Source organism: Esox lucius, chromosome 4 (assembly GCF_011004845.1).
Source record: "Esox lucius isolate fEsoLuc1 chromosome 4, fEsoLuc1.pri, whole genome shotgun sequence".
Lineage (NCBI taxonomy): Eukaryota > Metazoa > Chordata > Actinopteri > Esociformes > Esocidae > Esox > Esox lucius.
This window is the reverse complement of record NC_047572.1, coordinates 26,446,287-26,466,720: the sequence shown is the minus strand read 5'-3', so window position 1 is coordinate 26,466,720 and position 20,434 is coordinate 26,446,287. Positions and strand designations below refer to the sequence as shown.

Sequence of the window (20,434 nt, the reverse complement as noted above, 5' to 3'; positions counted from 1 at the left end):
GTGACTGAAATATACAAATGTCTCTCTGTCATGACAGCTCCTGGCTGCGCCTCGACCCAGTGACACTTCCACAGCTATCACAGGAACGTGTGTCAGGCTCTGAATACCTGAATGCCATTGTGTCCTTTTTGGCCATTGTTGTAGTGGAGGTGGTCATCAGTACCTCTGGTGGAGCGGTGAGGGATTCTGTTCTATTATCCCTGGAATGTTAAAGCAACGCAGGTGACTTTTGTGTGGTTACTAACAAAGGCAGCTGCTCTCTGGCCTGCTGTCATATCCCTGGGGACATGTCGTCTGTGCATAGATAACCCCCAGATGTCAGAGCCCCCCTTGGAAAACACTAAACATATGGCAGGTGACGGGGCAAAGTAACCTTGACTTGTAAGGTATGGCAACGGAATTGTCTCTCCACTACTCCGCTCCTCTCTATATATGAGGTGTGTGAAGTTAAGAATGATTTAGTAGAGAGAAGCATGTGTGCCTTTCCTCTTTGAATTACTGGAATGACCAGTTATGTGCTGACCCATCTCTCAGCTGAAGGTTAGTCTTTTCCATCTTTTTTCCTCCCCCTGGAGGCACACTGATGTGTTTGTTTACTCGGTGACGAGAGCAGAGCTTACATTTATCTCTGATGTCTCTCACTTGAAGTTGATCTTTTAAAGGTTTAAGGTGAGGGTTACGGTCTAGTGTAGGGACAAGCACTAACCCTGGCCACATGTCATCTCAGATCATGCAGGCTGTTATACATTATGGCCAAAAGTATGTGGACACCCGACCATCTCGCCGATATGAACTTGTTGGACATCCCGTTCCAAAACTATGGGCATTAATATGGCATTGCCCCCCCTTTGCAGCTATAACAGCCACCACTCTTCTGGGAATGCTTTCCAGAAAATATTGGACTATCTCTGTTGGAATTTGTGCCATTCAGCAGAAAGAGTTTGTGCATGGGGCAAAGTTGTGCTGGAATAGATAAGGGGCAAAGTTGGAAGCACCCAATTGTCTGAAATGTCTTTGTATCCTGTACAAAAACAACTAACTAAGGGGCTTAGCCCAAACCCTGAAACACAGCCCCATACCAGTATCCCTCCTCCACCAAACGTTATAATAAGCACTACGCATTCTGGTAGGTAGTGTTCTTCTGGCATCTGCCACACCCAGATTCGTCCATCAGCCTGCCAGATAGTGAAGCATGATTCATCACTCCTGTGAACACATTTCCACTGCTCCCAAGTCCACTGGAGGCATGTCCACACCACTCCAACCTAAGCTCGGCCTTTCGCATGTTGATGTGAGGCGTGCGTACAGCTGCTCGACTACGGAAACCCATTTCGTGAAGCCTCCGACGCACAGTTCTTGCGCTGATGTTGCCTCCAGAGGCTGTTTGGAACTATGTGGTGAGTGATGCAACAGATGATAGGCGATTTTGAAATGCTTCAGCATTCAGTGGCCCTACACTGTGAGTTTGCCTGGTCTACCACTTTGTGGCTGGGCTGTTGGTGCTCGTAGACGCTTCCACTTCACAATTATAGCACTTACAGTTTACCAGAGCAGACCTAATAGGCCAGCAATTTCACATACTGACTTGTGGCAAGATAGGGGCATCCTATGACAGTGCCACGTCTAAAGTCACTAGCTTCAGTGTGACCCATTGCACTGTCAATGTTGGTGTTTGGAGATTTCATGGCTATGTGCTGGCTGAAACACCAGAACTCAATATTTTGTGGGGGTGTACACAAACTTTTGGCCATGTAGTGTATATGCAACCAAGTTCTGACTTGCTGACAAATATGCTACCCGAACACCTGCTGCTCAGTCGACCTACATGTCATAAAGATATTGTTTATAAGTTAATATTAAGCCTCCCTGCCCCTGAAAACTATCAACGAGATGAAAGAGCAGCTTGCCTCTCATTTATCGAAAGATGTCACCATTTTCCACCACTATGTCCCTCTGACATGGGGAGAAAGTCAAGGCCCCTAGGGGACAAATATTTTTTTCCCCTAACAAAGTCATGTTTGTATAACAAAGCCGTTTTGGCTGGTTGTTCCCTAGCAACTGAGCATGGAGCACGGGCATTGATTATTGGATTCCATAAGTACCTAAGTAGAGGCTGGAAAATGTCCACTGTAAATGGGCTGAAGATTAATGACAACAGAACTGGAGACAATGTCTGAAACATATGTAGTTGCAGAGCTCTAGTTTACTAGCCCAGTGGCTAATTTGACAGAAGATAAAACCAGTATTTTGCGGATATGAAATGTATAAAAATGCTCTGGTGATTTTATAGCTGGGAATTGCTGTGGAGATATCGAAAAGTTTTGATTATCCCAATAAGAAATGCATTGTGGTCTTCATTTCTCACAATTCTATGTACCTTGGACCTTATCACATTTTGTTTCTTAAAAATGGTATTGAGATGGATCTACACACAATTGTATAAGTAAATATACTAGTCTACAAATCTTAAAAGTATATTAATTGCATAAGTGTTCAACAAAACCTTTTAGGCAATCCTACATTTCTTCAGAAGTAAACTTTTTTGCATAATAATTGGTATATACAATAGGGGTATACATGAAGTGCAATGTCTGTAAGGTGCTTCAGTGAAGTATTGAATGTTAAGCGTAGAATCAACAATAAATTCCATGTAAGTTGTTTTACAAGACAGCATCATAGCACCCTACACCCCAAAGCTGTTTTGCCTCTGCAGCTAAGTGGGTTGGGTTGTGGTCTGTCCCTGGATGGGAGACCAGATGCCACTGGAAGTGAAGATTTAGGTCCAGTAATGGGCTGTCTTCTGGTCTAATTCATTGTCCTACCCTGTAAATATTCCCCGATTGTCCCAATTCATGGGATAAATTAATTTAAGATTAATTTCCACAGAACTGACAATCTTGTTTTAGTATGTTGTCATTTAAATTGTGTTGAAAGAAATCTGGTATATAATCTTTTTGGCTTTACTGCTTAGCCCTAAAATCATCGTTTTTTTTTTCTTTCATTTATGTACACGTATGTTTTTTAAATTTATTTTGTACACTGCTATGTCATTTGCATAGGCATGTGAAAGCCGTGGTAGCTCATGTTTTAAAAAAAGAATATATATGGTAGGATATTGTAAACAAAATACTATAAGTAGCAAAACCTGCAAAATCGGCAGTGTATCAAATACTTCTCCCCCACTATATATAACAATTACCCTGCATGTCGTTAAAGGTTTTGTTTGGGCAAGGATTTCATTTGGAGTAATCAGCTCCTTTTCTGTTGTCACCACGTTTCACAATAACAAGTCATGGTAGGGTGGGACAGTGTCTTTTGTGAGACTAGATCTGGCTGGTGAGAAGCTAGTAAGAGACATCTTTGTTGGTTTGAAATTTGAGTCATAGTTTGATGCTAGTCATGGTGATTGCGGTCATGAGAGTTGAACAATCTGCGGTTAGTTCACAGGTCACAGGACTTTGGGAAACATTGATCCCAGTCCTTGTTTAGCATTCATGTAATAATGACTGAATAATAGCCTTCTGTTGGTTTTATGATTTAAGAGGTGAATTGTTTTTGTTGCGGTCTAGTTTACAGGTTTTGATTAGCTACTTCACGTTAACTTATTAGATTGCCATGTCTAACCATGCTTACATAATTGTGATCCACAGATGGCCTACACACAACTCCCCCTGTTTGGATCGTAAAACGGAGTGCTAATTAAGTAACTGTTGTTCCTGCATCGATGTTGCTTAGCTAATGTTGTGTGGATAATGATAAAATAACACCAGATTGATTGCCTGTGGGCAAGCTACTGCTCATTTGCAGGTTGTTGTTTTAACACCCACATAGCTATAGCAGTGCTACCGTGTCCTGTCCACTTGGGCATCAGAAAGGACTAGTAAAATTCATAGGAGCACACCTGATTTGGTGCCTACGAAACACTAATGATCTACAATACTATGTATATTTTTGAAATAATAAGACATTGTTCAACCATGTTCCATCCTAACATTTGGGAAAAGGCAAAAGACCTTTTTTTGGTCTATGGGGAAAATTAGTTTTTTGTGGTCTGTCAGAGAATGGCTGTTGTGTGTAGATTCATACCCAAACATACAAAGAAGCATTTGCAATTCTTGCAAATTTTCTAACTTTTTTGTACCTATTTAGGCTTAATCACAAAGGAAACTTTAATGATTTTTGGGGCCTCCTTAAAATGTTTGCATTTGACAGTGTGTTCAGTTTATATTAAATACACCGCAAACTTTAATTTGTTTAGTTTGAGGGACCTAGCAAATTATTGTTTAGGCTCATGTCTCTCTGTTTTACATAGTTTAACAACAGTGCATATTTTAGTAAGATAATTATTGTTTTAATAATAATAATTTAGACCTCAAAGTAACAATGGTCCTGATCTCCTCCATGAAAAATGGATGCCCCAGGTTTGGGGAGCGCCCCCGTGTTGGGAACCCTCACTATGCTGATCAGAGACCCAGGATTTAATTATTTTATAGTTTTTTGTTACTGGGTGTTGTTTCACTTCAAATAGATTTTTTTTTCATAGCGGACACATTCTTTCTGCATACATATTTGAATCTTCATTTAAAGTAGTCCGATTATGTAACAAAGATTTACTTAAATGCATTTTTGTGTAATCCTTTTGCATAGGTTTGTTTAACATTGCAGTCTCTGGTTCTTGTTTGGCATACATTTTAAAAGAAGTCTCAGTCTCAGCTTCATTCTGTTATTGTGGAATGAGCCATGATGTCATATTCAGCGATGTGTCCACATGCTGCATTATTCAGCATGGACTCACTGTTCTCTGGTGTTGCGGCTCTTTTTCATGCCTCATCTTTCTCATCCTAATGACAAGCTGTTTCAGTTATTCTTTTTTTTTTCTTTTCACATGAAACTTTTTTTGAAGGATAGTCAAACTAGACCATCATCTCCCTGGCTCCATTACCAGCTCCACACTCCAACTCCCCATAACTCCATTGTCTATAAATAAGCCTCGTATTTCTGTTTCCACACCGAACAAAAAACATTTCTAGATCTGTTTTGGATGGGGATGGTAGGGAAGCCTAGGCCTGTAAACAATGGTCATTGGTTGTATTTGGTAAGATGAAAAATCTGGTGTTCTGTAACAACAAATTAATCAGTTGCTTGTTTTGTTTTTTACCCAGAAGGGGCTGTGGTTTGAGGAGATGATATAGCTTGTACAACAACGTGCTATTTATGAGTTATGTTACTGCTGATGATATTCCTCTGGCGGTTTTCAATGATAATGTAGCCTCCTCTTTCAAAAAGAAACCGAACCAAGCTGATATCTGATCAGTGAAAATGGTAAATGTCTCAAAACTATCAGTGTGTGTCTCACTGTATTTGGTCTCATGTTGCTGGTTATTGCTATTTCTCTTGTGTATATTGTACATTGTTTGTTATTTGTTAATTTATAGTTACTAATGTGGCTCTGTCTATTTTTATTGTCTTTGCAATTGAATTCCTTTGGCCAGGAGATTTGGTTCTCAACTAACTAAAATCGATGAATAACTAAAAATAAAATGAATAAAAAAATCAATTTGTTAATTATTGGAATAGAATGTGCCAATTTCCCCATTACTAAGGGTAAGGATTTCTTAGAAGGATATGCAAAACGGGATGTTATTACACTTGTGCCAGCATAGGCAAAACCCTTTTCTCATTTGAAGTTCCTATCCCCTAGTTGCCTTCCTGAGGATGGGGAGTGGGTGGGGGGGGGTGTAGTGGCGGGGGGAGGTTATGCTGACACATTAACAGTGGAATCTGTCTTTCCGTCAGTTCTTAAATCAGGTTCTTACATGTAAATAATTAATGAGCCTTGTTGTTGCTAATCGAGAAGCTCCTCTCTGGTAACTGTTCAGACATTTCTTTCAAGGGACAGTACCATCCGGTTATTCTGATGTTATGACGTTAAACTCTACCTTTGTCCTGTCCCATTTAGAGTTGTTACTTATAGTGGACGACTAAGTGTTAAGGTGCCGGCCATTTCAATTTGGACCCACTGGGAGACAATTGTCAGTTACTTTAAATGGCCCCCAAGTATTGTTTAAAATCAGTTTTATTTGGCTTTGAGGATTACGATCAGCAACAAAGCACAGTGAGTGGAACTTTTTTCCTCTGTTTTCAACTGTTTCCACCCTCCCACACTGCCCTTAGCCAGCAGATGTACTCCCTCGTGATGACTGTGTTACTTGACAAGGCTCCTGCTGCAACCGTCTTGTTCACCTGGGCGCCCTACAACCACTGTACATGTTAAATGCTTCCTAACGTGTCTATTATTTCATATAACCCTTCATATACAGCTGGAGAAAAAATTAAGAGACCACTGCACCTTTTTCCTTTCCTTTCCAGAAAAGTTGAAAAGGAAAGTGAGGAACAGAATCGTTCAATTTGCAGTGGTCTCTTAATTTTAACCCTTCTGTTCCTCACTCAAAACCTTTTTTGGAAAGGAAAGAAAAGGTTCAGTGGTCTCTCAATTTTTTCCGGCGCTGTATTTATGTGTTTTGGGAGTAAATGTACTGAGGATTCCTGGTTGTTTGTCCATGGCAATTTAGAATTGACTGGCTAATATTGATTTACAGCACAGACTTGATTAAAGACATGGGACAAGATAATCCTAAATGCGATCCAATTCTCATTTTAGCAGAGCATAGTATCCTATTTGCACGCTTAAAGAATCTCGCTGCACTTTTGTTCTTAACGGCTTTAGCCCGGCAGCTCAAGTGCAGGGTACTAAGCTCATTCACATGTTTCTGTGATTCCTTGTACCTAAAGCCAACATGTCCTCCAAACTCCCATCAGGCACACAAACAACCATTCGTAGTGATAAGAGTATTCTTGAAATACGCTATTAGCATTAGCGAACAGTTTCTAGTTCTATTGCAGTGGTTTTTGTCCCTATGTCAGTTATGACTGACATGAGTTACCCCAGGACTATTCTTATTTTGTTTTTTTGTTTTTTTACCCCGGTTGGAGCTCTGTTACCCCGGTTGGAGCTCTGTTACCCCGGTTGGAGCTCTGTTACCCCGGTTGGAGCTCTGTTACCCCGGTTGGTGCTCTGTTACCCCGGTTGGTGCTCTGTTACCCCGGTTGGTGCTCTGTTACCCCAATTGGTACCCTGTTGCCTCAGTTAGCATGCATTCTGTTACCTCAGTTAGCATGCATTCTGTTACCTCAGTTAGCATGCATTCTGTTACCTCTGCCTGTAGGACTTAGCTAACACCACCATAATACCACCACAAAATACTTAGCTCTCTGTATTGTGTGTATGTTTTCGGTTAATCATTTTAAGATGGCACCATGGGGAACTGAGTGTTGCCCCACACCAACGTTCTTGCCATTGTGTAGAGAACATGAGAAAAGACAGTTGGCTGTCTGTTATCACAGACTCCCACTGATGGTGGGTGGCACCAATTCCTCTGTGACCTTGCTCTTCTGCATAAAGGCTACACCTGCTACCTCGCTCGCACCAGGCAATGGATAAAAATACCCCTCTGTCCCCACACTCTTTGTCAATAGAGATTCAAGGACAGCAGCCCACGTCCCCTTCCCCCCCTGCACACACACACACTCACTGCTAATGACCTTTCTTCCCACCCTAATAAATATACACACACAACACACACACACACACACACACACACACACACACACACTTGCACAAGCATCGTGGCCGCCCTCCTGCCTGAGGTGTGCTCGTCTTCTACAACAGGTTGGATGAAACTGCTATCCTTGCCGTTTTGAACGGGCTGGGGGCCTCATGAGTCCTGCTTGGTACACAGTGACAGACATGGCTGGGCCGTGTTTGTGCTGACGGTGAAAACCCACTACATTTACACATACTGCAATACAGGACAACCGAGCTCTGGTGACCTTCACGTCTGGCTGGCTGGCTGGTTGTCTCTCTTGTCTGACTCTTGTCTGTCTTCATCCAGATTTGTTGTCTTCCTCTCTCTCGTCATTCCTGTGTAGTTCTCTTTATGGCATCAGTGAGCGCAGACTGCGCCACTGAGGCAATCTCACGTTGTCTCAATTGTCTGACCCCTCCTGATTGCCCTGTGGAACATGACTCCAACAGGCTCGACTGATGAAAATGCCAGTCCCGCCCAATTGACCTAATGGCGCTGCCATGGTGTCCAGAGTGCTGCCCAAAGTGGCGCTTCCCATCCTACCGTGTACCTTTGGCCAATAGGAGCCTGTATTTTATTCTGTGCTATGCAGAATCTCTTCCCCAGTCTTCTTCCTTTTGCTGATCCTAAAGGCTGATTACATGAAGAGTCATGAATCCCACTGCTGGCCTGCCTGTAATGCAGGTTCAGTTCTGGTTGGTCCCTGGATGGTGGACCAGGCGCTGCTGGAGGTGGTGTTGGAGGTACAGTAAGGGGGGCACTTCCCTCTGATCTTTAGATAAAATCCCAATGCTCCAGGACAGGGAAGGGGACACTGCCATATGTAGGGTGCTGTTTTTTGGATGAAACGTTAAACTTGTGTCCTTGCTCTGTGATCACTGAAGGCTGTATGATAGTCAACATAGGTCCTATGACACCTGGCAACATTTCCAATCAGGCCCTTATATCGCCATGGCCACTTAATCATCTCCAGTTTTCAGCTGGCTCGTTTGTCTCCACCCCACCAAAAACATGCAAACATTGTGTAGTACTAAAACAAAATGCCCTGGTGCAACATCCCACAACTAATTAGGTTAATTGGCAACAGGTCAGTAACATAATTTGGTATAGAAAGAGCATCCCAGAGAGGATGTGTCTTTCAGAAGTAAAGATGGGGAGGGGTTCACCACTCTGCGAAAGACTGTGCAAGCAGATACTGCAGCAATTTAAGAATAATGCTTCTCAATGTAAAATCGTAAAGAGTTTGGGCATCTCATAATCGACGGTACCTAATACCATTAAAAGATTCAGAGAGAATCCAGAGAAATCTATGTACATGAGGGACAAGGCTGAAAACCAATATTGGATGGCCGTGATCTTCAGGCCTGCATTAAAAACAGACACTATTCTGTAGTGGACATCACTTCATGGGCCCAGGAACACTTCTGAAAACCACCGCCGTCTTCTCTGTGCCCAACCTAACTTTAGATGGACTGAGGCAAAGTGGAAAACTGTGGTCTGACTAATCCAAATTTGAAATTATTTCTGGGAATCATGGACGCTGCATCCTCCGGACTAAAGAGGAGAGGGCCCATCCGGCTTCCTATCAGCACACAGTTCAAAACCCAGCATCCGTGATGGTATGGGGTTGCATTAATGCACATGGCATGGGTGATCTGTGAAGGCACCAATAATGCTGAACAATATATACAGGTTTTGAAGCAATATATGTTACCATCCAGACAACGTCTTTTTCAGGGAAGGCCTTGCTTATTTCAGCAAGACAATGCCAAACCACATTCTGCGCATATCACAACAGCGTGTCTCCATAGTTAGAGTCCGGGTGCTAAAATGGCCTGCCTGCAGTCCAGACCTGTCACCCATTGAAAACATTTGGTTGTGTTATGAAATAAAAAATATGACAAAGGAGATCCCGGACTGTTGATCAGCTGAAATTGCCTTTCTAAAATTAAAGCCACTATTTGAATTACATTTCGGGCCCATTGTAAAAATGTGCCACTGTTCAGCAGGATCATTTTTAGAATATGCCTTACAGAAAATTCAGATGGAGCTCATGGCCCTGCTTGGACATTTTATTTACACTGATGGCAATGACCTGTGCGTCAGCAGATTACATTCACCGAGACCTGACCGCGAGCTCTGTCTCTGCGTGACATCTCAAATGTAATTATTCCGCTGCTCTTTTTTTCGCTGATGTCTGTGGGTGTGGCGGAGCGTTTGACGCGGAGCTTGGCGTTTGACGCGCACTGTGTCTCTGGCTAGCACGGATAATTTTCACAGACTGAAGTATAATAATGCTTACTGTACCCCTTGACAGGGTGTTATTTTTCTTTTGGTGTGTACAAAGCAGCCAAACACCCTGTTCTAACGAACGGTTGACCCCGAGGCCTCTTCCCCTGGGCTGGCATTTCATACATTCAGGAGGCTGCGGAGCGTTTGGAGGAGGGTGGGGCTTGTGCCTTTGTTGTTTCTGTGGACATAGAAACATTAGCCTGGTAGTGTCATCGGAGGAATGCTGGCCCCATGCTGACACAGAAGATGGCCCCTTCTTTACTGCCACGGTGCCAGAATCACTTTATCTCTGTCCGGTCAGAGGGATGATCAGGTAATAACTGATAAAGGACAATATGGCTACCGTTAAATTGACAGTGGGTTTGGTTGATTTTATTCCTCACTAGGCTCATCAGGTTGAACAATGAACTTGCTGCATGAGTCTTATTGCCCACTGTTAAAAAACGTTTATTTTCCTTTTCTGATATCCTATGTAAAGATATGGCGAACGTTATCCTGCACCGGAGACAAGTGAGCGATTGTTGTGAATCTAGGTCGGCTCAGCTCAGAGTCGCAGGGGAATAAATTGTGCTTTTCACAGCTTTTCCCCCGAAATAGAACCCCAACAAATCCTCACTGTGTGAAGTGCCTCAGATTAAATGTGAAATTTTTCGACGCACCTGTCTGCCCAGAGATGGGGAGCACTGGCACCTGAAGGCAAATACATGCTAATGACCAAACTGTCAGGAGAGACTTGAGTGTGTCCTTGGTTGTTTTGATGGAGTGGAGATCCTGTGCAGCAACAGTCTGTTACTACTGGCTAGGATTTATGAGTTCATATAACTTCATGTTCTGTAAATAACACTGGCTATTAGATGATGATAAGATGAAGCTGCTGCTGTTGACTGAATGACAGAGCTTATGACGGTAAGACAGCTTTACATGACCACAGAAACTTGTTTCATTGATTTACTTCCCTCTGTAAGGTCAATGCACCCATTGAAATTCTCATTACACCCACTCAAGGCCAGTTTTATGGCCAAAATAACATTGTCTCATTTGAATATCCTGTGGGAACCAGACACCAGTATTCTATTCACCACAAAAATTATTCCCATGGCACCAAACAGAGCATTTTATGCTTGAGTCATTCTTTCAAATTACTCAGTTTATTGGATCATTTAAAAACAAGGTAAATATTAAAATGGATGAGCTTAACTTTGAACCAGTGGTTATGCATAAAGTCTCTTTTATTAAAATATTTGTCAGGTTTGGTATATGTGGCTTAATAAAAAAAAAGACTAAAAACAGCAGGTCAATTTATTTATAACACACACTAGATATATATTATGTAGACCTATTCATCACCATTGTGCTTAGACTAAATGCTGACGTTTAACTTCCCTTTCATACCTACTCGGAGTTGGTATTCTTTTGAATGACCAAGGTGGGCTATTCCACTCAGATGTTTTTAAATAAGGCACCTTTCCCTGTGAGGCTTCTGACTCTATATACACATGAGCTCTCCCAGCTTCAGTGTTGGTCGTGTGACCCTCTAACATGGGGAAAGTAGTCCGAAAAATGCCTAGGAGCTGGGTGGATGATCCCATTTTCGGCCTAATCCTGGGCCACTAAATGGACTGTCTCTTGGGCTTAAGCCAACAAGGTTTGACTAAGTCTCGTTCGACATGCTGTCCCCTTGAGACTGCCCAACTTAACTCCCCTTGATGGGTCATCAACTGCGGGATATGGGCCACTACATTCTGCAATGTGACAACTGTTGTCGGTGAGGATGGCTTGATGGTGGCCAGAAAATACTTTGTTAGAAAATGGCAATCCATTTATATGTTACGTAGGCTTCTATTGATGTGTGATCACTCCTGAGTTTAATTTCTATTTGTCTAAACAATTGGGAACAGATTTCCATACAGGTATTTGTACATTAATCCTGATGGTTTTAGACTTTCTTTACCCCGAATAATTATGCCAATGTATTTCTTTAAGGGTAAAATGGTTTTAAAAAAAAAAAAGTTTTACTAAATGCTTCACAGGACAAAAGAAATGCTGTCACCGAGCCGACTCCAGCCAGCGGGCTGCTGTCGGTTGCCAAACTGTGGGCAGTATCGATGCGATATGATTCAGAGCGTTCTGCATTCACGCTGACCCATATGAATGAGCCAAAGGGTTCATCAGGCCACAGAAAGGAGTGGACAATGAAAGCTCCCTATCTTCTTTGCAGACACCTCACTGGTCTCGAGATAAGAGGATTGGTGGCCATTTTAGAATTTCAATGATTTTTTTTTTTGTTCCAGAATCCCTTCCCATTTTATTGAAAAGGAAGGGGGAGTGATTTGAGGCCAAACGGACAGTTGTTGGCTGGAATCTCAAACATTTTGTTTTGAAAACATTTGTAAATGATTCACTCTAATTAAAGTCTAGTGTACCATATGAGAATGTTATTGGCCTAGTTCTCCTTCAGACCAGGTGGACGTGCTTGGTTTAGCTGAACGTTGCCACTTCCTCCTTAAACTCTCCATGGCCGACTGATTGTAATTTCACTCAACAAGCTGGCCAAGCGCCCTGTTCTGCATCCTTGTCCCCATTGAATTACACAACGGCCCATAGAGGACGAAGAGGCCATGTTTGGTCCCCCAGAACTGGGAGTACAAGGCTATCATTGTTAACTAATACCCTAATGTCCTGGGAGGAAATACCTCTGATAGTCAGCCTTATGGTAAAGTGCGGTGCTGAGCTAATGTTTTTTCTCGTACCTGAGGTTTTCGTGGAACATTACATCCCGCTGATATTCAGTATTTGTTTTTTGTCAAGGTAACGGCCTTGAGGTGGATGCTTTGGTATCAGAGCAAAACTTACCGACCCTCTTAAATACTTACCTATCTGGTATTTCAAATATGCATAGGGGCCAAAATAAGTAGCTTTGTACAAGCGGCTTCCAAGGAAATCCTAAGTAAAGCCTAGCAAGTCACGGTGGCCGGATTTATTTTGCTCCTGGTGGGTCCTTTTTTAGATTCCTGGAAGGATCACCTGTGACAGGAAGTCCAGGAATTTGACCTGGAATTTCCAGTTGATGGCAGAGGGGGGATGTTTTTGGTAGTTTGGGGCACACTGACCCTCCTCGTTTTAAATCTGGCTTGCATAGAGCAGCTCTGACTCATAGCTGTGCGTGAGAGGCCTTTGTAGTGGCTTACGGTTGACAGGGAAGTTCATGTCAGATGGGACGTCATCCTGGACGACACTTGCTGTGATTTTAAACTAGTGTTTTGCACAACCGGGTTAGCATTCACTTTGTAAGACCACTGACAAGACGTTTACTGAAGACAAATACCTTTGCACACTATTGTCGTACCTCTGAAACACTTAGCTATAGATCTAAGTTAGCTAGCTGGTAAATTTAAAATAAAACTTAAGAGTCCAAACAATGCATTGTGCAAAGAACAAAAAACATACTTCTTATTTGTACTTGTATCCAAGTGTTCAAAATCTACCCTGATATTTGTGCACGTCATTTACATGACACTGCCTTAACAGAGTTCACTCAATATATTGAAACTTAGGCTGGGGTTAAGTTATTGGAAGTTATTTAATTATACATTTTGGTTGACAGTCCTGACCACCTTATATTTGTGCCATAAATTTACACCCATTGCATCACATTGTCTGTGTGTGTCTGATCTCTCTGTTTTAAACACACACACACACACACACCTTGGAATCTGCGCAGTGATTGCCTTTTAAAACACAACACTAGATGAACTTAGAGCTATCCTTCCTGTGGTTTTTTGCGGTCACCCCCGACATTTTAGACCTCCAATCTTCTAATCCGAAAATGAGCATGGTAGCGAGAGAGAGAGTGAGAGAGAGAGTGGAAAAATGGGGTCCATGGCATTCTTTCCATGGAGACCATCTCTGAAATATTTGAGACAGAAGCCACAAATGATGGCTCTGCATCTCCGTCTGTCTCGGTGGAGTGCTCTAGCTGCGTGGTAGCACTGCTGTCTCAGTGTGACGTCACAGAGCCGTAGTATGGAGAAACATGCGGTACAGTGCCACACACTGGTCATTTATGGCATGGTCTACTCCAGTGTATGGCAATGGACAAATTCACCAACGTTTGCCCAGGTAGCCCCCATTTGTTTTAATTGGGCCAATAAAATCTGATGTAATGATATTTGATGTGATTGCTTAAAAGGCCAGTAGCTGGTGTTTGGACACGTTCTTTACCATCCTTCCTTGATAGTATGGTTTTGGTCTTTTGAATAAGTCAAATCAACCTTTCGTCCCAAATCCAATGTGGAATTAGGCCTGATGTAGGAAGAGGGCCTTGTCCATTAGCATGTTCATTCTACAGTGTAAATTACAAGGTTTTGGCTGTATTTGTCTTGTTTAAAGGGATAGTTTAGGGTTTGGCAGTGAGCCCCCATATCTACTTCATACTGAGATAATAGTCAGGTGAATGTGTGGATACCATTTGTATCTGTCTGAGACTCTGTCCATTTATGAAGGAAATTATGGGTCGTTTGGTGCGCTAGTGCTAGCTGGTGTTAGCACGTTCTCTGGAACTCATGACTTTATCATTGCACTTAACAATTTCACAATGCCGCTTAGCAATTTCACAAACTTTTGGTTAAACTTTTGATTAAACTTCAGTTCTAGGAACGCATGCATAGAGGTAAACTGTATCCATGATTTAATCTGATACCTCGTAACTCATCGGTCCTGCTCTTCAGCAGAACAAAGTACACAAACGTGTCAGTTAATCTTATTTTAGTGTTGTTTTTTCATATAAGCACATATCAGATTGCTCCGTTTTTATTTTGAATTGTCCTGTACAGTAGATGGCGCCAGACTCATAAACAGTCTCGTGCAGAACTTGCAGTACGACACAGTTTACAAAACAGCTGAACAGAGGGCTTCAATTACTGTCGGCTGGGGACCGTGCTGTGTGATGTAACGGTAGGGCGAGGTAACCGAGTCTGTGGAACTTTGAAGGCCAACCTAGTGGTGTTCTTTGTTCTAATTCAGACGAGGATCTTAACAGTGTTCTGTAAGGAATGCATCTAGTATAGTTTCAGGGGATGTGGGCCTATCTTTGATATCCTGTTAGCGTTACAAGCTTAGCAAAATCTTATAGTTGTTTCATTGTGCAAAAATTCAGAATGTGGGTTGCTCTAATAATAACTTGAGGTATGGGATGTTGTTTTAGGGCAGTCACCCACGCTTTAGAATGGATTGGTTGGTTGAAATATTGAGGCCTTTATCAAACTCAATCTTTCCCGTTTCTCCACCTTTTAACCTCCAACCTGGGGCAGTTCAGTCTGGTTGACCGATCCATTCGGTGTCAGCCGACACATTTCCGACGCATGAAGGGGAGCGCAACCCGTCCTGTTTTCTTTGTTGGTCTTTAAAAGTAAATCTCTCCTAAATGAGGTGCTTCTCCCTTGGGTGTATTATGTTACACAGAGTGGGGCAATGGCACGTCTTCGTCAACTACTTGTGTCGGTACCTCTGTGTCGGTACCTCTGTGAGTGGGTGTATTTGTCTATGTCCCTCTGCTGTGGAGTAGAGACTGGGTGGATGTCAGGCAGGCAGGCTGGGTATTTGGTTGCCATGGATCCTGGCCCAGGTCACATGGGCTGGGTGGGGGACCTCTGTGAAAACGGGGGACCCAGCCCAGACATCAAGCTTCAGTCTTCACTCTACAAACAAAGGGCACACAGTCTTTTTGACCCCCCCCCCCTCCCCTGCAATCCCACCCTTTTTACTTATTTCAGTACCCTCTGCTCACGCTCCACACTCTCTTTATAACCTTGGCTTGGGTCAGTTAGGGCACATTGTGAGCCTGTGTACATGGCCCTGTTTCGGTCCTGTCTGGGTGGCACGTCTCATCCTCAGCATCTATCAGAGGCCACTTTGCCAGCTACCAGCTCTGCTGACCACTCTGTCTCTCCGTCCATGTATCAGAATGCTGCCAGTGGCAAAGACATTATCACCTTTACTGAGTGAGAGTGAGACGGGCTGTCGGGCAGGCAGGCAGGCAGAGAGACGGGCTGTCGGGCAGGCAGGCAGGCAGAGAGACGGGCTGTCGGGCAGGCAGGCAGGCGGACATACAGAGACTTACAGGCACAGACAGACGTGCAGGCAGAGAGACCGGCAGGCATAGAGACTTACAGACACAGACTGGCAGACAGACGGGCAGGCAGGGAGACTTACAGACACAGAGGCAGGCAGACAGGCGGGCAGGCTGGCAGAAAGAGAGACGGGCAAGCTGGCAGACAGACAGACGGCCAGACAGACTCTCTCAGTACTCTGCAGTGTCACTGGTCCAGTGTTCAGTACTCTCCAGTGTCACTGCTACTGTGTCACTGCTCCAGTGTTGGCCCTCAGACAGGGGCTGTTCTGTGCCGACTGCATGGGGACTTCTTGGATGAGTGCCACAGGCCGAGGCACCACCTGAGACTCACTGAATAGGGACTTACAGTGTAACTGCTGGTCTTTCTGAATAGGGACTTAGTGAAACTGCTGGTCTTTCTGAATAGGGACTTACAGTGTAACTGCTGGTCTTTCTGAATAGGGACTTACAGTGAAACTGCTGGTCTTTCTGAATAGGGACTTACAGTGAAACTGCTGGTCTTTCTGAATAGGGACTTACAGTGTAACTGCTGGTCTTTCTGAATAGGGACTTACAGTGTAACTGCTGGTCTTTCTGAATAGGGACTTACAGTGAAACTGCTGGTCTTTCTGAATAGGGACTTACAGTGTAACTGCTGGTCTTTCTGAATAGGGACTTACAGTGAAACTGCTGGTCTTTCTGAATAGGGACTTACAGTGTAACTGCTGGTCTTTCTGAATAGGGACTCACAGTGTAACTGCTGGTCTTTCTGAATAGGGACTTACAGTGTAACTGCTGGTCTTTCTGAATAGGGACTTTCTGTGGAACTGCTGGTCTTTCTGAATAGGGACTTTCTGTGGAACTGCTGGTCTTTCTGAATAGGGACTTACAGTGGAACTGCTGGTCTTTCCCCCTTGGTAGTAGCTAACTACTTTCCCTGCCTTTCCGTACACACACTCACATTCTGACATTTCAACAAGACATTCTTTATCGGTCTTCACTTTCATTCACACGCTGACATTATTTAATTGACATTCATTCATTCTTTAAATTGTGGATCCTGTACGTATGTTGACGGCTTCCAAATGTTTAAAAGTAACCGCTAATAACCTACTGACCTCTAATAACTACTGACCACCCAAAAACTGACCATCTGCTCTAACTCCACAGGACCTGGAGATAGTATACTCCTATCTGCATGGGATGGAGGCCCTGTCCAACCTCAGAGAGCACCAGCTGAGGTGAGAGCTTCCACTAACAGGGTGTACGGTTTGGTTGTCTTAGACACGGTGCCATCTAATCCTGTCTTTCCACCGTTGTTTCCTCGAAACAGCGTGTTATCGAGAATCCTCACTGCCATTCGACTGGCAGGTCTTGGTGTGTGACCTCTCCACCCCCCACCCCTACATTGGCAAGCCCAAATAAAACCCAGTAGTCATTTAGATCAGATATTGTAGGACACACTTTAGAAATATATATATATATTTTTTTTTTCTAGCAGGCACAACTGACTAACACAAAAGATAATAGATCACTTGAAAAAATATCCCAATATGTAGCACAGCTACTGTTATCATTATATCCACTAGAGCAACACCTTGATGACTGAATGTAGTTGAAGGTGAGACTATATCAGACTGTAATATGTAAGCTCCAGCTCGTCCCATTTATTAGCTGTGAGCTCCATGTTGGCTCCCCGCCTCTGGGTAAACAGTGTGTGGTCAGGAGTGGGTTCCCATCAGGCCATGTGTGCATAGATGTGGATTACACTGCTTGGGAACAATACCGGAGGACATGACCCGGGCCCGCTAGAACATTCCAGAACTTGACCCCTTTACCCCACCCCTTTGACCCCCCCCACTCCACACACACACACACACTACCAAGCGCTTCTGCCCACCTTCTGATTCTCTGAGAATGTCCACATCGCCTGTGGTCAGAAAGTCAGTTACCCCTTAGCACAAAACCCCGCTGGCCAGAAATTCCACTAACTATGGGATTAAGCAAGAGGCTTGTTGTTTACCTCAGAGGCAGCTCATTCTCAGGGGCTTGTTTTCTTCCCCTTGTTTTGAAGAACTGTTCCCAAGACAATTTTTTAGCATCTAAGCATTTGAGTTACATTTTGAAATACTTGTTTCAGAATTGCATTTCTCTCCTTTAAGAAAAGGTTAAAGACGTAACGAACCCAATCTTTTTTTGTTTTTTCTTCTCTTCCCTCCTCCTCCGTCCTTTCCTCCTCCTCCGTCCTCTCCTCGTCCCTTCCATCCTCCCGTTTTCTCCACTTTCTATCCTTGCAGGATCATGTGTGAGACGGTGCGTTATGAAAGACATGAAGCCAATGAGGTGCTCTACTAGTAAGTAACGGATTGTGCACTCTACATTTGTGTGTTCATAGCGGTGTAGGTTTTCTTAATACATCCATTGTTAATAACTGATATGTGGATATTCTCTGCCAGATGGTCCTCTTAAACTGTGGTTAGGCCCCTCTGGCCCACAGCAGCCAGATGAACGGTCTGAATGGCTCTAATGAAAACAAATGAGCGTGAGCGTGGATGCGCTCACCAGATGCCCTCCCAGTGGTACCTTGGAGAGATTCTTAACCATTCTGCTGCACCGCTGAAGACGAGAAACCTGCGAGGAACAATTGAATTAGGCCTTCTCTACAAGCCGTTGAGTTGTGGATTAATAAGAAAATGTAGCTTTAATGGATACCAGATCACGGGTCTTGGGTGATAGGCTACAGGATTGCCAGGCCATTTGAGATAATGCTCTGCATTTTATCTTCCATTTCTGGAGGAGATGAGATAGTGGTGTGTCTTGAGAGGGTTGAACATGCTGAACACCAGGACCGCCAAAGGCCTAAGGGAATGGGCGTTTGAGTTTGTGATTAAAATTAAACCACTTTGAAAGCTACACCCCCCTCCTTCCATGGCTTTTCCTAAATAGGTGTATATTACATTGTCCCCTTGTTGTCAAGTAGCCTATATCGTTTATATTATGTTTCCAAAATGGCCTAATTAAATTGTTGAATGGTCATGGAAATCTTGCATTTCATTGGTAAGTTCATTCAAACTCAACCAGGACTTTATCATTCATCTGGGAGTATCGCGCATTCATCCCTTGACTTTATGCATTCAGTGAGGGGTGATTAGCGCCTGGGTACCATAAGCGGTCTGGGCGCCAACAATAAGTGCTGTGGGCTATTGGCCGATTAAGTTGGGAAAACGGGGTAAAAAGAAAAACGGGTAAATACTCTCTAAATAGCTTTCTGTTAGTGAGTTTAGAAATCTGACAACGGGACAATGTAATATACGCCTATTTAGTAAAGTAATGGAAGGAGGAGGTTGTAGCTTTCAAAATGGCAGTTTAATTTGAATTAAACACTCAAACACATTTGGCGGTCCTGGTGTTAACACCTGCCTGCCTGTGTGTGTGCGTGTGCATGAGCGCGCGTGTGTGTGTGTGCGCAGGCATGCGAGTGTGCGTATCCTGGTGGTGTGCAAACATAAGTGCAAGCCTTTATGCATGTGGTGTTTTTCTGGTGTGGGTGTGGTTTTTCTGCGTGTGCGCGGGTGCCTGCGTGTGTTACGTCCTTTGGCGCCGCATCGTGACCTTTTTGGGAGTGGTGCATCAGACGAGAAGGGCCCTCTGCGCTTCCTGAGCACTCAGGCGCGGGCCACCCATTGTTCTGCCCCAAGACATACTGTTAGGAGGCTAAGAGCCAGGCACACACACACACACACACACACACACATACTTCAAGAAGCCCCCCTCCTCACCCCCCGCTGATGGACAGTCCCAGTGATTTCACACTCCATTTTGTTTCCAAAGGGTGCGTGGCAGTCATCCTCCTGGGGTCAGTCAGGGCACAAAGGGGGATCCTTCACGTGGCAGCCTTATAAAGAGATCATTCTTCTCGCAAATCCCCACTACTAGATGGGCAGGGAGATCATCATGGTTACACTTCAACATAGGACGGTTTTCCCTGCGTGTCTTTTTAAGAGGTATCTGTTGTCATCCAGCTGGAGAGAACAAGACGTCGGTAGGAAATCGCTTTATCAACACCCAGTGATTTGCAAATGAGGAAACGGTTCATTAATAATTAACCCTATATTTTTCTTGAATGCCGTAGTTGTCAGATTGATCCTGGGCACTCATGTTTCCTCTGTGTTCTTGCACACACGTTAGCTTGAGACGGGGTTTCGGAGACAGGGGTTCCATATTTTGAGGCTTTTTCTTAATCGCTGACTGACTTTGGAATCAATCGATTAGACTTATAAAAAAATATATATCTATGACAAAAAATCTCCAATGTGTCATTTTGTTCCTAAATAAAATATTAATTTTAGACGTAGACAAATTTAACACCATGTAGATAACCAAATAA

The 20,434-nt window shown here is 43.6% G+C and overlaps 1 protein-coding gene across 11 annotated transcripts in view; it reads left to right on the top strand.

The window, feature by feature from the left end:
- The window catches only part of rapgef2 (Rap guanine nucleotide exchange factor (GEF) 2), a 96,872-nt gene that overhangs the window by 14,941 nt on the left and 61,497 nt on the right, over positions 1-20,434 (top strand). For all 11 annotated transcript variants that reach the window (XM_034291784.1, XM_034291785.1, XM_034291783.1 and 8 more), the window contains exons 2-3: positions 17,218-17,288; positions 18,345-18,401. In XM_034291784.1, the coding sequence (XP_034147675.1) occupies positions 17,218-17,288; positions 18,345-18,401 (128 nt within the window). The remainder of the gene's footprint in view (positions 1-17,217; positions 17,289-18,344; positions 18,402-20,434) is intronic.